The sequence below is a fragment of the Metopolophium dirhodum genome, chromosome 5, assembly GCF_019925205.1.
Source record: "Metopolophium dirhodum isolate CAU chromosome 5, ASM1992520v1, whole genome shotgun sequence".
Classification (NCBI taxonomy): domain Eukaryota; kingdom Metazoa; phylum Arthropoda; class Insecta; order Hemiptera; family Aphididae; genus Metopolophium; species Metopolophium dirhodum.
In genome coordinates, this window is record NC_083564.1 from 7,469,324 (window position 1) to 7,490,846 (window position 21,523).

The window sequence follows — 21,523 nt, forward strand, 5'->3', positions numbered from 1 at the left end:
CCTTTTTGGTGTAACTCACCGCATTAGATAAGTGCAACTCAGCCACCCTGGTAGGCAATGTGCGAAAATTCGATTTGATGCATGCTTGTACTTGATCTGCCCGATTAACCAATAGCAACCAATATTAAATAAATACTATTTCTATTAATTATTTCTCCTATAACCAATAGGAACCATTAATAAACAAATATTTCCATCGTAAATCTCAAAATCCCTGTTTGAGCACTTCTATTAATTGGTCGTAGGGTGATGTTATATAGCCTATAGCCTTCATCGATGAATAGACTATCCAATAAAAAAATAATTTTTCAATTCGAACCAGTAGTTCCTGAGAATTAGCACGTTCAAACCAAAAAACTCTACAGCTTTATATATTAGTATAGATTTAAAACATTAAAAAAATTGTGAATTGTGATACTGACGACTGGTGAATTTGTTTTGACTCTAATGTAGACAATTATGTGCAGTACCCTAGCAGCAAAACTTAAAAAATGTATATTCATACACTCATATTATCAGTCGTATTACCTCTAATCATGGTCATATTAATTTTTATATTGTGGGAGTACCTATAAGGCAAGCGTATATTAATTATTAACATATTTATTAATTGTAGTAGGTACATAAAAAATATGTACCTACAAGGTGTGTCCAATAAATACCCAAAGAAAAAATTTATTGTAAATTATATTAAAATGATTTTTTTCAAATTAATAGTGTATACTTTAGCTCCTATATATACAGTGTTTCCAACGGTATTTCCACTTATGAAAACGTCTTTGTATTTCCGCCAAAGCTTTTATAGCTTTTAATTCTTCCATCGTATTACGAATGGTCTTATTATCATCCTCAAATTTGACAACCGGACTTTTGTTTTGGAATCATATTCATAAACCTACGTTTTATCTCCTATAATAATTAATTTTATTATATTTGAGTCATTAGATTTTAGAAGATCAATTTTCTTTTCTTTTCCAAGCTCACTTCAACGCGATGTTCCATTTGGTCCCATACTGTTAACAATTTTAGTAGGTATCTACTCAATTTGCGGACACCATTTTCATACCCAATTCATCTGTTAAAATTGAATAACAAGAACCAATTAAATGCCAACTCCATTGGTTACTTCTCTGACAGTCAGTTGTTACAGAACAGCTTTAACTTAACTTTATCAAGTCAAAAGTCTCCTACTTAGCATTTTACCGATTTTGAACAACATATACACACGTGTACTGTGTAGGCTGTATAGTTCGTGAGGGGAAAATACGGTGGGGGGGGAACGTTTGGTGACTCTGGACCTAAGCTAACGCATAACCGATAGGCGATTACCTGACGAGTGACCTGCTGGTCGCTGGTGGTTATAATAAGTTAGCATACGTAATAGGTATATCGACCACGTAACTTTGAAACAGTAAGTTTTCGTACAATTTTCGAAACATTTTTAAGTCGGCAATTTAGTATTTGTGGGAAAAAAATTTCGAGAAATAGATTTATACCATATATAATTCGGTTCAGAGCACGCGATAGATGAGGTCTGGCACACGTCTATGGTATATCGTTATAATATTATATTATATTAATTAGTATTCGTATTTCGTAAAATAATTGTCTGCCCGTTAAATGTGACTGCCCCGCATTGCGTTGTTACTTATTAGTAAGCATAATGAGTAATGATCACCGTTGTTTGCACACGTCGTTGATAATAATATATCATCTGCAGACTGAAGTTATATTTTATTAATATTATTATTATTAATAATAATATTTAGGAACGTTACAGGTAATAAAGTCAGAAGTTCTGGCTATGGGCTATAATTCGGAAGCGTGTTTGTTGATGACAGCAAAATAATTGAAAACGTTCAAACAGTAACAACTTGAAACTTCTATCAGACGACTGGCGACTGATATACATAAATGAATCCAATATAATATCGTACATTATCATAATTTATAAACATCGAATGTTATTAAATATTTCATATTTGTATCTAATAATCTGTATTAGACTTGAACACGATATCCTGGATTAACATGAATGTTATATATATATAGGGTATTGGGTATAAACATATTTATATATATATGTGTGCGTGTGTGTATGTGTGTTATACCTATAGGTACAGTTGCAGTCAGTTATACGAATAGCTATTTTAATTTTTTTTTTGTATACATATATATACATATACAGTATAGATACAAATACACTTACTATAATATGTATAAGCTCTCGATATAAAATTAAATTCCTAGATTATAGATAGGTATACCATCACAGAATTTACGTGTTATAGCTACGTTATAATTTATATTTTATTAAATATTTATTGGAGATATTGAATTATTGATGACTAGTATGATGTTAAGCAGTTTTTTGATCATATCGAACAGTTTGTTTTTTCACAGTAGATATAAAATATAAATGATTCAATATTTCAATACTATATATTGTTGAATCGAAATTCATTTAAATCGAATTTTATTTTACCGCAAAGGCAATGTAATAATATAAATAATAATACAATAATAATTGTATTATTGCTACAATACCTAACTATTTTTTATTTATCTGATTCTTTGCTTGAATGTATTTTAAATACTTTGTTATACACTTTTTATTAAAAGTTCAAACACATTTTTGACAATGACAGTCGACATTAACTATAATCTTAATTTGAGTAGTTTTACAAATACTACTTGTATATATTTGGAATAGTGGTACCTCTTAAAATTATTTTCGAAAACACTGTTTAAATGACTGAATGTATATATGATAATTAATAGTTACGTTAATTTACATAATTTAATAGGTAGGTATATGTATCAATACTATAGTACCTAATGATATAATGATTATTGGTTATAACTTATAATCTCAAATACTGAAATACGTATTATTGTCATTACATTTATACATTAATACATTATAACCATTTATATTACGCAGCATTACTATATTTTGTATAGAACAATAGTTTTGTAGCACTTCACGCCATAATATAACACATTAACACTTTACACTGTCACACAATGCTACATAAATGATTAATGTATAAGTCACTGCCACTAACACTATAAACGAAAATACAAAAAACTGATAGGTTGGTGCCTGTATATAATTTCAGGAATTGAGATAGTATACCACCTACCTGCCAATGTATAAATATTTACTAAAAATGTTTTAAATGTTAATATTACGCTCTAATATTAATTCGCTCAATTGACCTATATAAAACATAAGGGCAACAAAATTGTGTCATTATCTGTGTTTAACTCGTTGAAAGTATTGTTCCGATATCAAACACAATATGCCAAAATATTAGTTCAAAAATGCTAAATCGTTTCAAAAATTAAAATATCGAAAAAGAAAACGATGACAAGTGACAACAAAATGCAAACAATGTTGTAAACCTTTAAACTTGATAACATCAAGGTCAGTAATTCAATAATTATTCATATTAAAATATTTAAAACCTACGAAACAGCCAAACGACGTACACTTGCTGATACATCAAATGCAAGTTGCGGCATCCTTCTAAATTCTAATAAGCATCTTTATTTTTTAGAGATCTTGGTTCGCCTATAGCAAGAAAAAATAATATAACTTTACTATATTATAATATAATAATACGCGATGTTCCATTCGTTGGATTAGGGTTAGATTAGGTTAAAATTTAAATCCAAGATTACAGGGGCGCCTGCAGAAAATCAGCTCAGTAAGTGCAAAGTTAAATTTATGTTATACATACATTTAGGTAGTCACATATTTACATTATTATACACTGATTTTTCGTTCATTAAAAAAAAAACCCAGTTGGTGATATTTTCATCATATTATCGTCGTATAAACAGCGTCATATTAATATAATTGGGTCAATATTAATATCTGAAAATTGAATCATTTTGTACGGCACCTCTGTCTAGTGGACAAGTTGAGCGGCAGTCAAGGTAAGTTTCTCCGCCGACGAGTTGTTAAGTCCTAAACGACAAGGGTAGATGGGACTGCCGTCATCGTCCGGACGCGTTGACCGAACATAAATCGCCGTCGCCAGCACTGCAGCTCGGTTAATAATTTTTTGATTCCGGTATTCGGTATTTGTTTTTTACCGGTATCTACGGCATTACCAGTTATACGGTATATTCGGATTTTATTGAAAATACCGTACCTCGATAATTATCAAAAATACCATACCTTGGAAAATTTGTTAGTGTTTCTAAGTTCCCAACCTAGGATAGGGCTATTCTATTATGTCACTACGATTATATAAAAATAAATAATAAAAGTAGCGAAATATGGCATTTTCGGTAATTACTGTGGCTACATGAGCGTAATTAGGGGGGATTAGGGGTTAGATCCCCCCAAAACTTTTTTTTACTGCTAACATTTTGATCAAAGTATTGATAATGACCATTCATGTTTGATAAAAACGTATATCTCCCCCAAACCAAGTTCCTAAGTACCCCGTAAGGTTGAATTTTGAAAAATCCTTTCTTAGTGGGTGTCTACATCACAAAACAAAACTACTGTCCAAATTTCATACTCATAGCTTCACGTTTCCGGCTAGACGATGATGAATCACTCAGGACAAGTCATTTTATGTATAGAGATAGACAAAATATAATAGTATACCTTTTTCTGAAGAATTCCCATGCAGCATGATTTATTTTGATTATTAACGTAAATCTGAGAATTCAAATTTCGTCGCGAAAAGTGCGATAACGGATTACAAACACTAATGTTCATTTACTTCTCACACATTGACAGAACCAAAATTTATATTTAATATTAAATACATAAACACTACTCCTTAAAACATGGTATACTTCAGCCCCTTTAATTCATATGCCTTCCATACTCGTATAGTATCTATATTATACCAACCAATTACCAGTTACACACTTCAATAATGGGAATATTATAGTGTTTATAAGATCTCCATACCATTGAATATTGATAAGTACTAAAATACAGTATTAAATTTCAGTCACAGACTAGAGCTATGGTCTAGAAGGAATATTACCAAGGTACTTAAGGGCTAAGATTTCCTTATTTAGTTTTTATTTACATTTTTATCTATACATACTACACATTGATTATGTGCTGCAATTGACATCATGTATTTAATATTTATTGTAAATTTATGGTAGGTGATAGATGTGATAAATGTACATATAAAAATTGTAATTACTCAAATACTTTTAAAAAGCAACACTGATTGTGATGGAATTACATTGTATAGTTGTGGAAAGTGATGGATGAATTATTAAAATATAGGATTAAAAAAATATTGATATCCTGCATATCCTGAATATACTTTTTATTTTATAGTTCAAAGTAAAAATATGAATTTAATAAATATGAAAAAAAAATTACAAAGCGCCTTTATGATTTTAACCTTTTAATGCTTTAGCAACTGAACATAGAAGATTTAAAAGAGTGACATATTCACTACAACCTTCTTGTAGTCTATAAGCACAAATACTAATAGATTTACAAACTATTGCCTTCTGATTGTCTTTTAAATCTGTTGAAAACACTATTTTATCATGCAATTGCTCTAAAATCTGAGATGCTGAATATGCCTCAAATATTAGATCTTCCACAAAACCATCCATTTTTTGATAGTCGTACATGCGACCCATATCTATCATACGATCTAACCAGATGTCTGGAACAGTGCCAACAACTTCTAGAACATCTACTTCTTCAATACCATCTTCTCCTTTTAATCTAGCTGTGCTTTGGAGTGATGTAATTGCCCTACGCATATCTCCACCGGAAGCATCAACCAATCGTGCCAGCACCCGTGGTGCACATTTTACTCCTTCTTCTTTACATATGTGCTCAAGACGAGTTAGCATTATGTCATGCGATAAAGGTTTGAATCTGAATTTGGAGCAACGGGACGTCAATGGGTCAATAATGCAACTCACATAATTACAAATAAGGCAAAATCTAGTAGTCTTCGTCTCTCGTTCAATAGTACGCCTAAGCGCTGCTTGAGCAGGTGCTGTCATTGAGTCAGCTTCATCTAACACAACAATTTTGAACGGTGGACAAGGTTTACCATCTGGTCTTCGGTCAGAAGCTGTAAGCTGTGCAAAAGTTTTAACTTTATCTCGAATAACTTGAATACCACGATCATCAGATGCATTAAGTTCAAGCATTCGGTTTTTGTACATATCTCCAAATAGCTGGCGGGCAGCTGCGATTATGGTACTAGTTTTACCAGTTCCAGGTGGTCCATAAAACAATAAGTGAGGCATATCGGCACCTTGTTCTAAACATTGTTTTAGTACAGCCACAATCTCTGACTGCTCAGATACCTCATCAACTGTACGAGGTCGATATTTCTCCACCCAAGGTGTGGTGCTACTAGAAATTCCTCGTGATCCATCTTTACTCTTGAGACCACTGCTAGTTGATTGTTGATCTTGGTTGATTTTTCCGGTTTTTAGAAAAGAATCCATAGCAATTATAGTTCCTATAATAAAAGAAAATTATATTAATATAAAATATTTAAATAGTAATTATTAAAAGATAATTAATATTTAGAAAGAAAGAATACGGATTATACTAACACTATTCAAACTACAAAAAGTGAAGGTAGCAATTAATGTATGTTTTGTAAATTTTTTTTAAATATTTTATTTATACAAAAATATAGTGCAAATAATACCAAACCAATTATTTCTAAAACTTTTATAACATAAAATGTAAAGAACAATATCATGGTTCATCAAAAATTAAAATTCACTAGACAATCTTATAAAATTGCACTACAAATGGTTGACATAAAACCTTTAATGGTACGTTTATATGTCTATGTTAAGTATATGTTAAGTGTCTATGTTAAGTACTGGTTTATTATTTCCATGCCTGTACTCATTGTTAAAATTGTCGCTCCATAATACCTATAATACTTTCAAAAATTAAAAATGTAATAATTAACTATCATTTAATTTTGAATGCCACATAAATTTCACCATGTAGGAATCTAAAAATATTGTTTACTGTTCCTTGGAGTTTTTTATGGTACTAATTTGCTAAATCTTAAATTATCTCCCCATTTAATGTATGAGCCTTCGAGTTAGGATTCACTAAATTGTATCAATATGACTTAAATGTGCAGTAATCCTAGTGACAAATTTAATTACTATGAGCATTCAGAAAAATACATGGAACCTGGTATAATATATTTGTTCATTATTGGTATCAATGTCTTCTCTAATTGATTTGGCAAACTAGTCGTTAATTATGAAGATATGAAGTATGATGAAAAAAAAAAATACTAAGGCCTTAAAGACATGATGAAGGTTTCTATATAAACCAAATACCAATAATACATCTTTCCCCAAAACCATTGAATTATTTGATTAATTTATGATCACTATTAGTATAATATGCAATATATCGACTATATGAGTGGCGGAACGATACAATGTTTATGAGGTCAGGCGGGCTGATAAAAAACCAGTATCAATGATTGCAAATATTCTACCTTAATTATTAACATACTTAAATTATAATTATTATTTATGTAAGACATCTATAATTGGAAATAATATGTATGTAAATTCTGTTTTGTACATCTGTATAATTTAAAGTTTAATACTTATTAACCATTGTTAAGCCAAATTTCAAAACAAATCCCAATTTTACTGACTTTTATGCTTTCTAAATATGATGCAGAATTACTGATAATTGTTTGATCACGAATTGTGGATAATGATGGAGAAAAATACTCAAGTTGGATCCACTTTGCTAAAACTGATGAAAAAATAGTTAACCATGGAATCCACTTAATTTAAAATTGCTGTGAATGGGTAGTCTGTACATAAATATAAATAAATTAATAAATGTAAACAAGAGCATTAGGTACCTATAACCTATATACCTACAACCTACACCTATTTAATAAGACAGATCCCAAAACCATAACAGCATAGACTGACATTCATTTTATGGTGTTCAATACGAAGATCTTAGAAATTGTTAATGTTTATTAATATGAAACATCAAACAAACGATTATTGGTGGGTATTTATTAATTGTTTATTACTTACAAATTCCGAGTAATTAAAAACTCCACTAAAGTCCGTCTGCCGTTGATTCTGAATGTCTTAACATTCAAACAAAGAAATTGTAATGAAGAATTCAGGCTGTACTGCTGACTGCTGAGGAATATTGCATGTATCCGTTCAAGTACGTAGCGCAGAGCCCCAGAATGCGGAAGCCGGAAAGTCCTATAGACGGAAGAATTAGTGTGATACAAATTTGAGTATTGCCTATTGAGTATTGACTATTTGAGTGATAGTAGATAGTGTTTTGTACATTTACCGCCAAAAAAATGTTCCATGTTCCATGTAAAATTTATTGTTCGTGTTGTCATACTTTAGGTTATGTTTATAATCAATTATACCACGGTCTTGATTATGATTATTTAAAATTGATAAGACTGTATTGAAAATCTATATTATTATACAATTGTTTTCAACTTAAACCCTATTTTTTTTAAATTTTTAGTCTGTAATTATTCATCATTGAAATTTCATTAGACTCTGTAAATAATTGTACATAAAATATACACCGTATAAAGTAAGTAGATGATATTCTTAAGTCTTTTATACATTTAGCAATTTGTATAGTGACTCAAATAGTGATAAGAGGGCTGAGATCCCTCAACAATTTTTAAAATTTTCTAAAAAATAAAATGTTCAACTCATTGACAATGATTTGATAATTTTTAACACATACTAAATTTCAAAACTCAAGGAGAATGCATGCGTTTATTATTATTATACACGCAAAAACTTTTTATTTAGATAGTTTTTATAATGTTTATAAGTTGTTTTCAATCTGCCTATTAATTAACTGTAGTTAGTTAGCTTTTTTGTTTTAGGTTTAACCTAAAATTACTAATGCAAGTTATGATTTTTTTTTTTTTAAATTATTAATAATAAGAAAATATTTAACTCAATATTTATAAAATACACATTATTAGAATTTAAGGTTAATAATTGATTATAATGTCTTCTTGTTTTTGTAGGTAACAAAATTATTCTTAAAGAAACATGGCTGAAGAAGAATCAAATTCCAAGCCTTCATATCCTTTGAAAGTGTTTTATTGCGGTAACTGTTCACTTCCTCCAGAATACTGTGACTTTTCCTCAGACACGGATCGTTGCCGGGAATGGCTTGAAAAGTATTTACCTGATGAGTTTAATAGGATTATGACATGTAGTGGGACTGCTGGTGGTGATGACTCCGATGAGAAAAAACGTCAAAAACGTGGTGGAAAAGGTATGGTTAAGTCAAAGAAGAAAGATGATGGGCCCAAACAAGTAAGTAGACTTCAAAATAACATTTCCCAAAAATAGTTCATTTATGAATGTATTGACATTGTATAGGTATGTTTATCCAGAGCACCAAGAGGCAAAAAGAAATCTGTTACTGTTGTAACTGGCTTGAGTACATTTAACATTGATTTAAAAGTTGCAGCTAAATTTTTTGGTACTAAATTTGCTTGTGGATCAAGCGTGACAGGCGAAGATGAAATTGTCATACAAGGTGATGTCAAAGATGACCTGTTTGATATAATACCTGAAAAATGGCCCGAAATTGATGAAGATTACATTGAAGACCTTGGAGATCTTAAACGGTGATCGCAATAAAATGTATTTATTTTCAATGTGAAATAAACTATTCAGCCATTGAAGTTTTGTCTGGCTTAAGTCAATATTTAATCTTCGTTGTTATCACCTGGAATATTTAAAAATGTACGTAACCAATATATTGCTATGGGATATATATTCTTTCCATTCACCTATTTGTTATTTATTTTTTTTTTATGCAAACAATTCCTTTGTCCTCTTCTTCAAAAAAGTAAAAGTCGACTGACGTTCTATTGACTTACCAATCATAACATATTTTTTTTTAATTTACGTAAATAGATAATGAGTAGGTTATATTAATTTGTTCTGTAATGAAGTAAAAATGTAATTACTAATTAGTAATATTAGGTTTTCCTTATGATATTCTAAAAAAATAATTATTTTAAATTAATTAAACCATAGACAACATATGATATGTATTGATCATCTGTATGATGAAAAAAATAATTTCCAAAAAAAAAAAAACCATGTTAATCTACAAAATTTGAATTTAATAAAATCCTATTTTATCATTTGTTGGTTATAAGTATTCTCTGTTCAAGATAAGAAACGCAAACGGCGGCGACCGGTTTTCGTTGGTGGCATTCAGGTAACACCCGTTTGTCCTCCCCACCAAGTTACCAATCTATATACCTGCCTTGTAGTATTGCCACACTCCTGCCGCTGTTTGCGTTTCTTATCTTGAACAGAGTATAATATAACCATGGGCTAAGATAGAGTAGACTATAAATAATGAACAGGCAATGACAGAGAAACATGCAGGCCTCTTACGGTTTAGTAGGTACTGTATCAGCTAAAAGTACGAGCTGCCCTATGTGCAACCTATTCATACACCATTTCTATATGAATATTATGGAACAGAGGCATGCTTGTAAACTGTTTCCCTCACAGGTACATTCCGGTTTTTTTCTTAATTCATGGCTATAAATTTATATTTAATCAGCTTTCAATATAATCACAATTGCATATTTTAAGTTAAACACTTCTGTCTATTGGAATAATACCATAATGATGTCTGCTTTGATAGTAGAACTAATATTGAAAACAATCTTGATATAAATTCCAATATTTTAGGTACTAAAAAAATACTAGTCAAATCTCTGATAGTAAAACTAGAACAAATGAACACTTAATTACATAATAGCATCGATTGAATATATAGTATAATATTTTACTGCAACAATAACAATCTGTGTTCCAAATGTATTCTATTGGTTATAGTTTAAAACTAATTCATACAGAAGATGTTATAACAAATTTTAGAGTTACATTATTAATATAAAAAATACAAGTAGTATTAATTAGGAAGGCAACCACAAATTAGTAAAATAATGTGCCAAGGCTACAACTTATATACATTGTACATGTTACTATGTTAGTATATTACAGTATATCACTGAAAGAATGATTTTTTTTTTTTACTTAAAGTAGGTAAGATAATTTAAGCCTTAATAAACTATAGATTTGTGTTTGTAAAAAAAAAATGTTTTGCTTATATATTAGTATAAAAAGTATAAATCAATAAATTAGTAAAATAACGTTTTATGTTAGTTGTTCCTTGGTGCTAAATATATGCAAACGACCAGATCCATTTCCTCCGACATAAATAGCCTGAGTGGGATGTACTTCTATGACTGAACAATATGTAGTCATATTTGTAGACATTAGATTGTGCAATACATGTCCGGCACAATTGTAAACTTGTATCTGAAAATACATAAGAAATTAATTATGATGTATGTTTAAATAATAAAAGAATTCATTACATTTGATAAAAATTACATAGGTTTGTACTAAACATATAAAGATTAATGATATTACCAGTGTCATTTACAATTTTAAATATTTTTTTATTTAGTCTAGTATTTTTCAACTTATGAATTCATTATTAATATTAGTAACTATTACAAGCAATTGCTTTTATTCAAATCAAACCACCACACACTCAAATACCTTTTTGTTTTAGATAAAGATAGAAAAATGTATTTCATTTAATTTATATGCTAACGGGTAAACATTATTTTTAGCCAATAAATGCTTCCCCTCCCCTTTAATATTTTGTGTTAAATTATCAATATTGATCAAAGTAGTTTTATTACGGTACAACTCAATAAGAGCCATCAATAATATCAACCAAGTATTAATTGAAAATACAACATACAATGATAATTTAAAAACTATTGAACTATTCCACGAGAGAATAATCAGTCTGCCAACCGATTCTCGTCAGTACTGCACATCCCCTACCAACTACCCTGTGTTAGCATGATTCTCAACACACAAATCAGATCATTCGCGAAAAGTTATTATTTTCTCGTGGAATAGAGTATAGATAATTACGTATGTATGAAATATGCACCTATTACTTCGGTCAACGCTGGAAGGTCACTTTGAAGTCCAATCCATCAAATACTTTGTCGAAGTATGTGGTAGTTAATTTTATTTTATATAAAAAAGCTTTTTTAATATTTTAAGTTTTTTTATTATTTATATTGCCTTCAAATTCTAGTTATTATTCTAGTTATATAATTATTAAATATATAATATCATTAGTCAATATATTAATGTATATTTCTATAGTCATACTAACAATCCTTTAAATTATTAATTGGAATGTATATACTATATAAGAATATTCTATTAAAAGCCATTTTAATGTAACTGAATATTAATTATTAAACATACTCTTTTTGGTGATAGCATTGATCCAACGAAGAATTCATTATCTCTTCCAGGATTCCATTTAGCTTTAAATACAGAAAGCCAACGTCCTGTATGATTGTTATGTGGAATTATGTTTACGGGTTCTAAAAAAATATTATATTTGAATTAATATTTCATAAATATTGATCTTGTTTGACTAGCACGGATGCACCTCAAATTAGGTCACATCACTTGGATCAAATGTTTTTTTTTTTACATAAAACTGCATAGAAAAACGCTTATTTTTAGTGCTTAGTTAAGTGGGAAAGATATGCATGTCAATTGATCAAGAATAACATTTTATTCATCAAAACGATAGCTGAATATTACTGTTGAAGTGTTGAACCATTATATATTTTTTATCATGAGATAATTGTTCTAAGTTAATTTTTATATTTATCAATTTATCTTCTAAGTAATTGTAATAATTTAAAAAATTATAACATATTAAACATTTTTTTTGTCCAGTTAGTTTTGACATTTTTGCCACTACAGCTGGTATAATTCACTAGGGCAGCATTTTTAAACCTGTGGTACACAGAGAGCTCAAAGTTGGTACATGAAGAAAAACTACCCTTATAAAGAAAATGGAATGGATTATTGTTTACATTATCTAAATATTATTTGGTTTATTTGATATTAATAATAACATAAATAATAATTGTTCATATTTAATTTAATTTTTGTACATTTTTGATAATCAAAAATAAAAGGTTATTTAGTCAAGTGGTAAAGGAAAATGTTCAAACTGTGTAGGTGATACGCAGATATAATAAGGCTTAGAACTGCTGCACTAGCGTATATCTTGCTTTATGTAAAAATTGGGTCAAAGTGGGTAATTTTTATTTCTTGTTCTGCTGCAGTATTTTTATAATTGGAAAATAAATAATTTAATAAAAATTTTTATAGAAAACCATTAAGGTTTATTTACTTACTTGTAACACTTGAATTTAATCTTTCAGTATTAAAGATTCTAATGTTGTCATCGTTACATGTTGACACCATCTTAGTACCAGAGGCAGAAAAAAATGCACTTGTCAATGATTTAGGATGCTCAAATTGTAAAACTGGATTAATTGATTGGTCAGTCATTTTTCTTATGTCCCACAAAGAAACTTCTCTATAAGTATACATATAATATAATATTTTATTGGTGAATGAACAAACATCATAAAAATATATTACCTTTAGTCTATACTATAAAGCTAAATGTTTTTAAAACTACATTTAAATGCTATAATTTTAGACACTAATATCACAGATTATTTAACAGTTTAATATAATATTATAATAGCAATAAGTAATTACCCAATTCCAGATGAAGTTAAAAAGTGATGTTTTTCCAATGGGTGGCATTGAACTGTACGCACAGATCTTTCATGGCACCAGGCAGTGTTAATAATTTTATTTGGTGTTCGTGTATCAACCAAATCTACATGACCAGAACCTTAAACATAAAATAATAAAATTTTGATATCTTGTAACAGTTAAAAGGTGTCATGCGTACAAACATACCATTTCCTATGAGGAGATTTCTTTCAAATTCAGTGTGCCATGTGGCATGGTTCATTTTTGATTTACTTTGATTCCTCCATTCTGTTTTATAGATCTATTTATTTAAATAGTATAACTTTAATTGACATAGTTACAAACAAAAATCATAAACTCTATTCTGAAGTGAAAAAATTTTTACTGACAATATCAAAAGTTCGTTTAACAATGTCACCACATCTGGCCGACCCATCATGACTAGTTGAAAACAACTTATGTGGATCCCAAGTGCAAAATGAAATGCAATTAACAGGAGCATCATGAAGTCTATACTCGCGCATTTCTGAATTTTTATTGTTATACAATGCTACAAAATTGAATCATTACTTATGACTTAACATATTATCACAGAATAAATTCTATAGTAAAAATATTTAATTATATTTTTTTCTCACATATGTTTCCTCTCAGGTCCCCTGCTGCAACTATCAAAGAAGTTTCCGATGGATGAATAGCAAGAGAGTAGATACGTTTTTCTGACACTTTTATTGATGGTGTATACATATCCAGACTTTTTAACACATGAACAAATCTAAATATAAATAAAATAATGTTTAATATATTAATTCCAGCTCCCTATGCTGTCACGTGTACACACTTTCACGTATTAAAATTAATTTATATAATTTTAAATATTAAAATTTATATAATTTTAAATTAATATTTAATAAATTCATCTCATATATTGCTGTATTGATAAAAAATGAATAAATTCACGGCAATATAGACATAAATGTATAAATTTTATTTTTTGATGTGCATAACTCTTGAATTTTGATGTCTGGTTGATTAACTTTATGTATTATTTTTAAATGTCTTATTACAGACCCAGACACCCAGTTGTTCTACCAACATAAGAATGTTCATTATTTTCATCTCACATAATTCAAAAATGCCTTATCTCTTTTTCTTTAACATATTCCCATACCCAAGTACCCAACTTTTTTTTTTACCCATTAGTATAAAAATTGTAATGTAATATTTGGCAAACACACAATAAAAAAAAAATAACTTGTGCTAATACTTGTTGGTAAAATAATTGTTGCTATTCGATAAAATTAACAGTACTCATCCACTCCAGATTGTACTCACGACAAATAAATGTGCAATACAATATTAGGAGGTATACTTATTTATGATTAAATGTGTGGACGACATTACATGCGAAATTTTATTTCATATTTATTTATTTATTATTAATTAATGCCTGTTTGGGCAATTTTACAAAGGTAAAAGTAATTTTTGAAACACTTATTATTACAATAGTTTTTTTTTAATTAACAAGTATCTACATGTAATGTACAATAATAGTAAATAAATTAGTACACTTGAAGTATACATAAAGGCCGATCACCATTAATATTTGCACTGCTCTACAATATCGCCTACACAAATATTCGTCAATACGTGAAGTATACAACACATGCATCTGACATCCCGCAATCACTGCACACAAACATAGCCCTCTTCGCGGACGATACTGTCATTTACTCTGAATCTCGCAACCCAGAAGCAATATCTGTACACCTACAAAACCACTTAAATACATTATCTGTCTGATGCAAGAACTGGAAAATATCAATTAACCCATCAAAAAGTTTAAGTGTATTATTCAGTCTACGCCGTAATCCTACTCCACCACCGCTAACTTTTAACCACGAACCAATCGCATGGAAGCCATCCGTCAAGTACCTTGGCGTAACGTAAAGATTAACCTGGTGGCCACACCTCTCATCTAAACTTCAACAGGCCTATCAACGTCTAGGGATGCTCTTCCCTATCTTAAACAGAAAGTCTTCGCTACAAAAAAAACTTTCCCTACTTATTTATAAGCAAGTACTACGTCCATTAATCACTTACGCCTGCCCTATTTGGGGTAATTGCGCACAAACTCATCTTAAAATACTGCAAATATTTCAAAACAAAGCTTTAAGAACGATAACAAACACCCATGGTTCGTAAGGAACTCAAACATACACAAATACCTCAAAATTTCAACTCTTCAAGACCACATCAAGCTCACGGTTGTGAGCTTCTTCGAATCCATCCATAAGTCAACAGGCTCAATGCACTACCACCTCCACAGCGCCGTCTCAAACGAGGTCGCCCGCACGACTTAATTCCTCAAGATACTATCTAACTTAAGTCTCTAACTACTGTTTTCATCTATCATAAAATTGTAATTTATTTATCGCACTTAATACGTCAAAATGTATTATATCTTTCATATCTAGGTATAGACAGCGAAAGCTAGGAGTACCTTATTATAATAATAATAATAAAAAAATAATACAACACATGAACACGGATAGTAAATTGTATTAAGATTACGTGAATATACATTTTTCGTTCACGTGTACACAGACTTCGTGTTTGCGTATATATTAATTTAAATTTTTAATTGAGACTTCTAAATTCTAATATTAACAGGGTTGGCTAAAAAAAAAAACCCATTCTATTATTTTTAATTATTAAACACTTTTTTTAGATTTTCAAAATATTTTTCCTTATTGAAGTTGAAAACAAAACCATACACTGGCAGTTGCTAATTTAGGAATAGACAATAGTAGTTATTTAAAGCCGAAAGGTACTGTACTTAATAATAAATTAAAACCCATCTATATTCTAACTTCTAAACATAATATAAAATCTTACCCAATTAATTTATTATACTAAATGATAAAACTTTTAGGACATAGGAAGAAGTTGTATTAAAATATTTATAAAAAGGATTTAAAATCAAATACAAAATTTATTATTTTGTGGGTTTTATTATGGGTATAAATGGTTTTTTTAAAAAAATAAAACCCATTTAAACCCACCCTTGAAAAATTCTGGGTGATTTTGGGTTTTATGATAAATTACCCAATTTAACCCAACCCTGAATATTAATAGTGAAAAATGAAATTATTTAGATATCAGTTATGAGGCTTAGAAAAATATACTTTTTAATGGGACATAGTGAATGTCTGTAAGCAAATACAAATAGAATGATACATTTTCCAATTTAAGCATTATAGGAAAATATAAATTAATAATTATTAATAATTTTAAACTTATTGCTTACTTATGACTTGGTAACACATGAAAATCTTTAACAGCTTCCTTAATGGCTAAGTCATCATTCAGTTTTTCAACAAAATCAGAGTCTTCTTCTGGTATTGATATAGATCCTTAATTAAATAAAATAATCTTAATATATTATTACATTTTACACCTATTTATTTGTTAAAATATAATTAATAATAAAGAAAGTAAGTTTTCTTTAAAGGCACATACTCTGGCAATTGCGGTGAAACGGATCATAATTTATTTTTTAAATGTAGTTTACAAACAGAATACATAGATTGGGTTTCGCTGTGTAAGGCACTTATCACACTGATATTTTTTTAAACTTGGATAAAAAGTAGTACAATAATATGCAATTGGTTTGTTCTGAGTATCCCCACATCTCATACTAACCAGTCATTCCTACAGAGATCATCGCGGAAAAGATTGTTATCGGGTAGAATCACTCAAAATTGGCTGCGTGAGCAGACTTGAAGGAAAAAAACATTTGGAGTTGGGACTATTTATTTAAGTGTTGGACACAAAAAAAAAATGAGTAATTTAAGTATAATGTTCGTGCCGGGAACGGAACAATAAATAGGCTGTGTGCCCCGGTCACTGACTGCTTCGTACGCTACACTCAGTTTTGTGGAGCACAGTCTGGCCAGCTGGTCTTAAAATAGCTATAATAATGTAACAGGCAAAATAATAATAATAATTTGACTAAGATATTAGTTTGCCTTTATGGCTCATAATAATAATAATATATTAGGCGATTACTATTAGCAAAGACAAAAACAATATAATAATGACTCAACACCACCGTGACTATACAAGTGTCAGTAAAATAAAATAGTAAAAACGAGCGGTGACAGGTGCACACAAACAAACATGTTTAGTAATAAAAAAACTAAGAAGGAGATTAGCTCCTACAGATTTATAATGATAAAAGAAAAGCTTCGGCAATTCGCGCACATAAGCTTGACTTTTTAATGAGTCGCGTTGACGGTCAGTTGCGCACTGGCTGGTCAGAAACAAGGCGGCTGGGTGAACTACTTTTACGTGAACCAGACTGTCGGCAGCGTTCGATTGCGTCTTACACCTTGTATTATGATAAAATCATGTACATGTGATACGGACACTATTGTACAATAATAGTAAGCGACTGAAATTCAATTAATGATTAATATTAGAGTTAAGATGTTGATGAGTTTTGCATTATTTTTCCTTTGCTTCTATACAATGCTAGCCTAGCTAAAAATTTGTTTCATGCTCCCTTGATACAGAATATTCTAATTTTATTTTGTATTTTTTGGCATTTTAAGCTATAAATGTCATTTTTTCATCTTTTAAGACATTTTTTGTACTTTTTGTACAATGTGGGGCATTTTTCTTAAATTATAGATTTCAGGGCAAATGTTACACCAAAGTTTGGAAACAAATCTAATTTATTTAAAATCTAACTTTGGATTTGGACAAGTAGTAAAAATAATTTTAATATTATTAATGCTGGATTTTTGTTGTGATTACATTTATCGCGTTCCGATAAGATTTACTCTTTCGAGTGTTATATATTAATGAAACAAGTGCTCTTTCAGACATACGCCGATCATACACGCTTATCGAGTATTATATTTATAAATTATATGGAATAAATCCGATAAACAAGATTAAATTGACATAGACATTAGACCTATTGATTGACGTGCTTATAATTGCAGTAAAAGGAACTATTATCAGTAGTGATTCGGCATTCACGGTCACCATACCGATATTTTTCAAATTTTATATTTTAATTTATTTTTAATATTGAAATTTATTTATAAATTATTTAAATGCTTAATATATTTATAATTCATATTTTAAATTACTATTACACCCATTATCACACCCATATCTCTAATAAAAATTATTATTTATAAATACGTTTTTTCACTAACTTAATTAGTTTTTTAGATAATTTTTAAGGTCATTTTTTGAAGTTTATAGTGCATTTATGCATTTTTTTTAGGGCATTTTTGTGTGTTTTTAGGTCATCAACATCCTAACTCTAATTATTATATTCATAACAAACCGCGCGAGTGTGTGAGGGTGGCGGCGCAAACATATATAAAGGTACTAACTTTGATCTTTAAAATTAGTTTCATAAGAATCATATTTCTTAGAACTTTCAGAATTGTTAGATTTTAATTCAGATTCCCCAGGGAGATGATAATCTTGAGATGCAGGCAAATTAGCTATTCTCAATGAACGTCTCTCAGGTTTTCTAAAAAAAATATAATATAATTTAGGAAGTTGAATTAAAATTATTAAAGTAACACGATCAAAACATTTAATACTTACAAGCTTGTATTTTTAGGTTTAGCTTTTTTAACTGGAGTCTGTTTTTGTAAACAATTTACCAATGTTTTTGCAGCCTGATTTACACCAAGTATACTAAAATATTAATATACATTATTTAAACCATCAATAAATTATAGATGAACAATGATTTAAATTTTAGGTATTCGTTTAGTATGTGACCTATCAGACAGCGTGACCTACCGTATTTGGCTTAATATTTAAATATTTAAGAGGACAGTACCCAAACATTTGATGTCTCCGTCTTACACACATACGACATAGCAAATTGTCGTTCACTAGTTTCAATAGTGTGCTGTTAGTTTTGATACTAGAGTGAATTTACCAATTATAAAACTTTTAGGTAAGAACATGATCTGTGCTTAAGCGTTGCCGATTTTTCAAAATTTTCATTTTCAAGCAAGATATAGATATATGAAATATCAAAAATATCTCGCTTGAAAATTAAAATATCGAATAAAAGCCAACATTTCAGCACAGATAATGTTATTATCTAAAAAATGGATAATAAGTCAAATCATTTTAATATCAAAACTAACAGCAAACTATTGAAACTAGTGAACGAAAATTTAGTATGTCGTTCATGTGTAAGACGGAGACAACAAAGGCATACATCTTCTTAACTGTTGAGAAAAATATTTTTCAGGGAAAATAACTCACTCCAACATTTCTTCATTTTTTTTCATTCTTTTTTCTCTTTGTTGTTCATATGTCAAATTTTCATCTTCATCATCAGACATACTTTCAATATCATCCATTTTTGAAGGCGATAAGTTATCGATTTTAATCATCTTACAAGATTTTAGCGCCAACTAAAAAATACTTAATAGACTATTATATAGGTAATATATTTTATAGGTATTTGGTACATAATAAATATTAATCTACATTATTCAACCATAATAAGGATCAAGAAAATACAAAAAATGTTAGCTGTGTACTGTGTCAGTATGATTATAAATGGGAAAATAACATTAATAATTACTATGCTTATAATATTAGACGTGTCGTAATTTATAACTAATAAGTCAGCCATATAAGTAAATAATTTGTCAGCTACATGTACATCTAAAAATGGCTCAGCAGTATTCGGTACCTAATTGGTTGATACCTTGACAGTTATACTGGAATTAATACTATCATATTATTAGACCATTAAAAGCACGTTACACGGACATTTGTTGTCTTCGTCTTACAAGTGCGTAACATAACAAATCATACGCTCAGCAGATCACGTTTAGCTCCGCTAGTTTAAAAATTAGAGTGAATTGACCTCTAATAAAATTTAAAGATAAGATTAATATCTAGGAATCTCACAAACTTTATATTATATTTTTATTTTAAAGTGAGTTATGAGAATTTTAAAATTGTAAATTGTCACATCTTCAAATACTCATAACTCACTTTAAAATTAAAATATAATAAAAATATTATGAGATTGTCTAGATAATAATCTTACCTTTAAATTTTAAAAGAGGTCAATTCACTCTTATTTTTAAACTAACGAAGCTAAAAGTGTTTTACTGAGCGTACAATTTGCTATGTTACGCACTTAGACAGAGACAACAAATGTTGGTGTAAAGTCTTCTTAAACATTTTAGACAAACAGACTCCCACTTAACTGAGTTTCTGCGTCCTGCGAGTAGTAATAAGTTAGTAATTGGGTAATTGGGATTAGGGCACTTCCATAGAAAAAAGATTAACCATAACAATGGGCATTTCATCGAGACCTATAAACATTTTAATATTTTATAGTTATTATTTAATAGATGTTTACTTTAATACTTTCGTCTATAGGGAAATGGGGCAGTGCTAGGAATTTGAAAAGAAACTTGGAAAGTAGCAAATTATAGTTAATTAGTTAAAGATTAAATCATGATAAAGTAACCTTACCTTACTAAAGAGTAAAGATCACCAAACCTTATCATGGGTCGATTAATGTCGAAGCTATTCAACGACTAGTGAATTGTGAAAAAGAATTTCACATGAACAAGCATGAACTGTTTTTTACTGTTGATGATCGTGAGGTACTCTGAAACTCCGAACCTTTAATATTTTTTTTACGGTCTGAACTCGGAAAAAATTAGAAACGATCTACAATTATGAAATCCGACTAACCTTACATTACCGAAAAATAGCGCGAAAATTTACAATCTCCCAGATATTCTCACGGCGTCTATTTTGTTAT

The 21,523-nt window shown here is 29.4% G+C and overlaps 3 protein-coding genes across 5 annotated transcripts; 1 reads left to right on the top strand and 2 right to left on the bottom strand.

The window, feature by feature from the left end:
• Positions 1 to 5,298: 5,298 nt before the first annotated feature.
• On the bottom strand, positions 5,299 to 8,315 carry LOC132945334 (replication factor C subunit 4). The gene is made up of 2 exons (XM_061015048.1): positions 8,065 to 8,315; positions 5,299 to 6,482 (listed from the first exon to the last, which is right to left on the bottom strand). Exon 2 carries the CDS (start codon positions 6,466 to 6,468, stop codon positions 5,389 to 5,391), a length of 1,080 nt encoding a protein of 359 aa, XP_060871031.1. The 5' UTR covers positions 6,469 to 6,482; positions 8,065 to 8,315; the 3' UTR covers positions 5,299 to 5,388.
• A 127-nt stretch (positions 8,316 to 8,442) lies between these two features.
• On the top strand, positions 8,443 to 9,827 carry LOC132945336 (density-regulated protein homolog). Its single transcript, XM_061015050.1, has 3 exons — positions 8,443 to 8,596; positions 9,048 to 9,342; positions 9,409 to 9,827. Exons 2-3 carry the CDS (start codon positions 9,073 to 9,075, stop codon positions 9,661 to 9,663), a joined length of 525 nt encoding a protein of 174 aa, XP_060871033.1. The 5' UTR covers positions 8,443 to 8,596; positions 9,048 to 9,072; the 3' UTR covers positions 9,664 to 9,827.
• A 983-nt stretch (positions 9,828 to 10,810) lies between these two features.
• On the bottom strand, positions 10,811 to 21,438 carry LOC132945333 (WD repeat-containing protein 76-like). Of its 3 annotated transcripts, none has more exons than XM_061015046.1 (12): positions 21,229 to 21,438; positions 19,996 to 20,157; positions 19,318 to 19,410; positions 19,098 to 19,240; positions 16,994 to 17,099; positions 14,322 to 14,458; positions 14,073 to 14,233; positions 13,891 to 13,984; positions 13,684 to 13,822; positions 13,311 to 13,495; positions 12,358 to 12,479; positions 10,811 to 11,379 (listed from the first exon to the last, which is right to left on the bottom strand). In XM_061015046.1, exons 2-12 carry the CDS (start codon positions 20,124 to 20,126, stop codon positions 11,215 to 11,217), a joined length of 1,476 nt encoding a protein of 491 aa, XP_060871029.1. In that variant the 5' UTR covers positions 20,127 to 20,157; positions 21,229 to 21,438; the 3' UTR covers positions 10,811 to 11,214. The 3 variants fall into 3 exon arrangements, with proteins under 3 accessions (XP_060871029.1, XP_060871030.1, XP_060871028.1); XM_061015047.1 differs by having other exon boundaries at positions 19,996 to 20,166; XM_061015045.1 differs by having other exon boundaries at positions 19,996 to 20,147; positions 21,229 to 21,437.
• Positions 21,439 to 21,523: the final 85 nt, after the last annotated feature.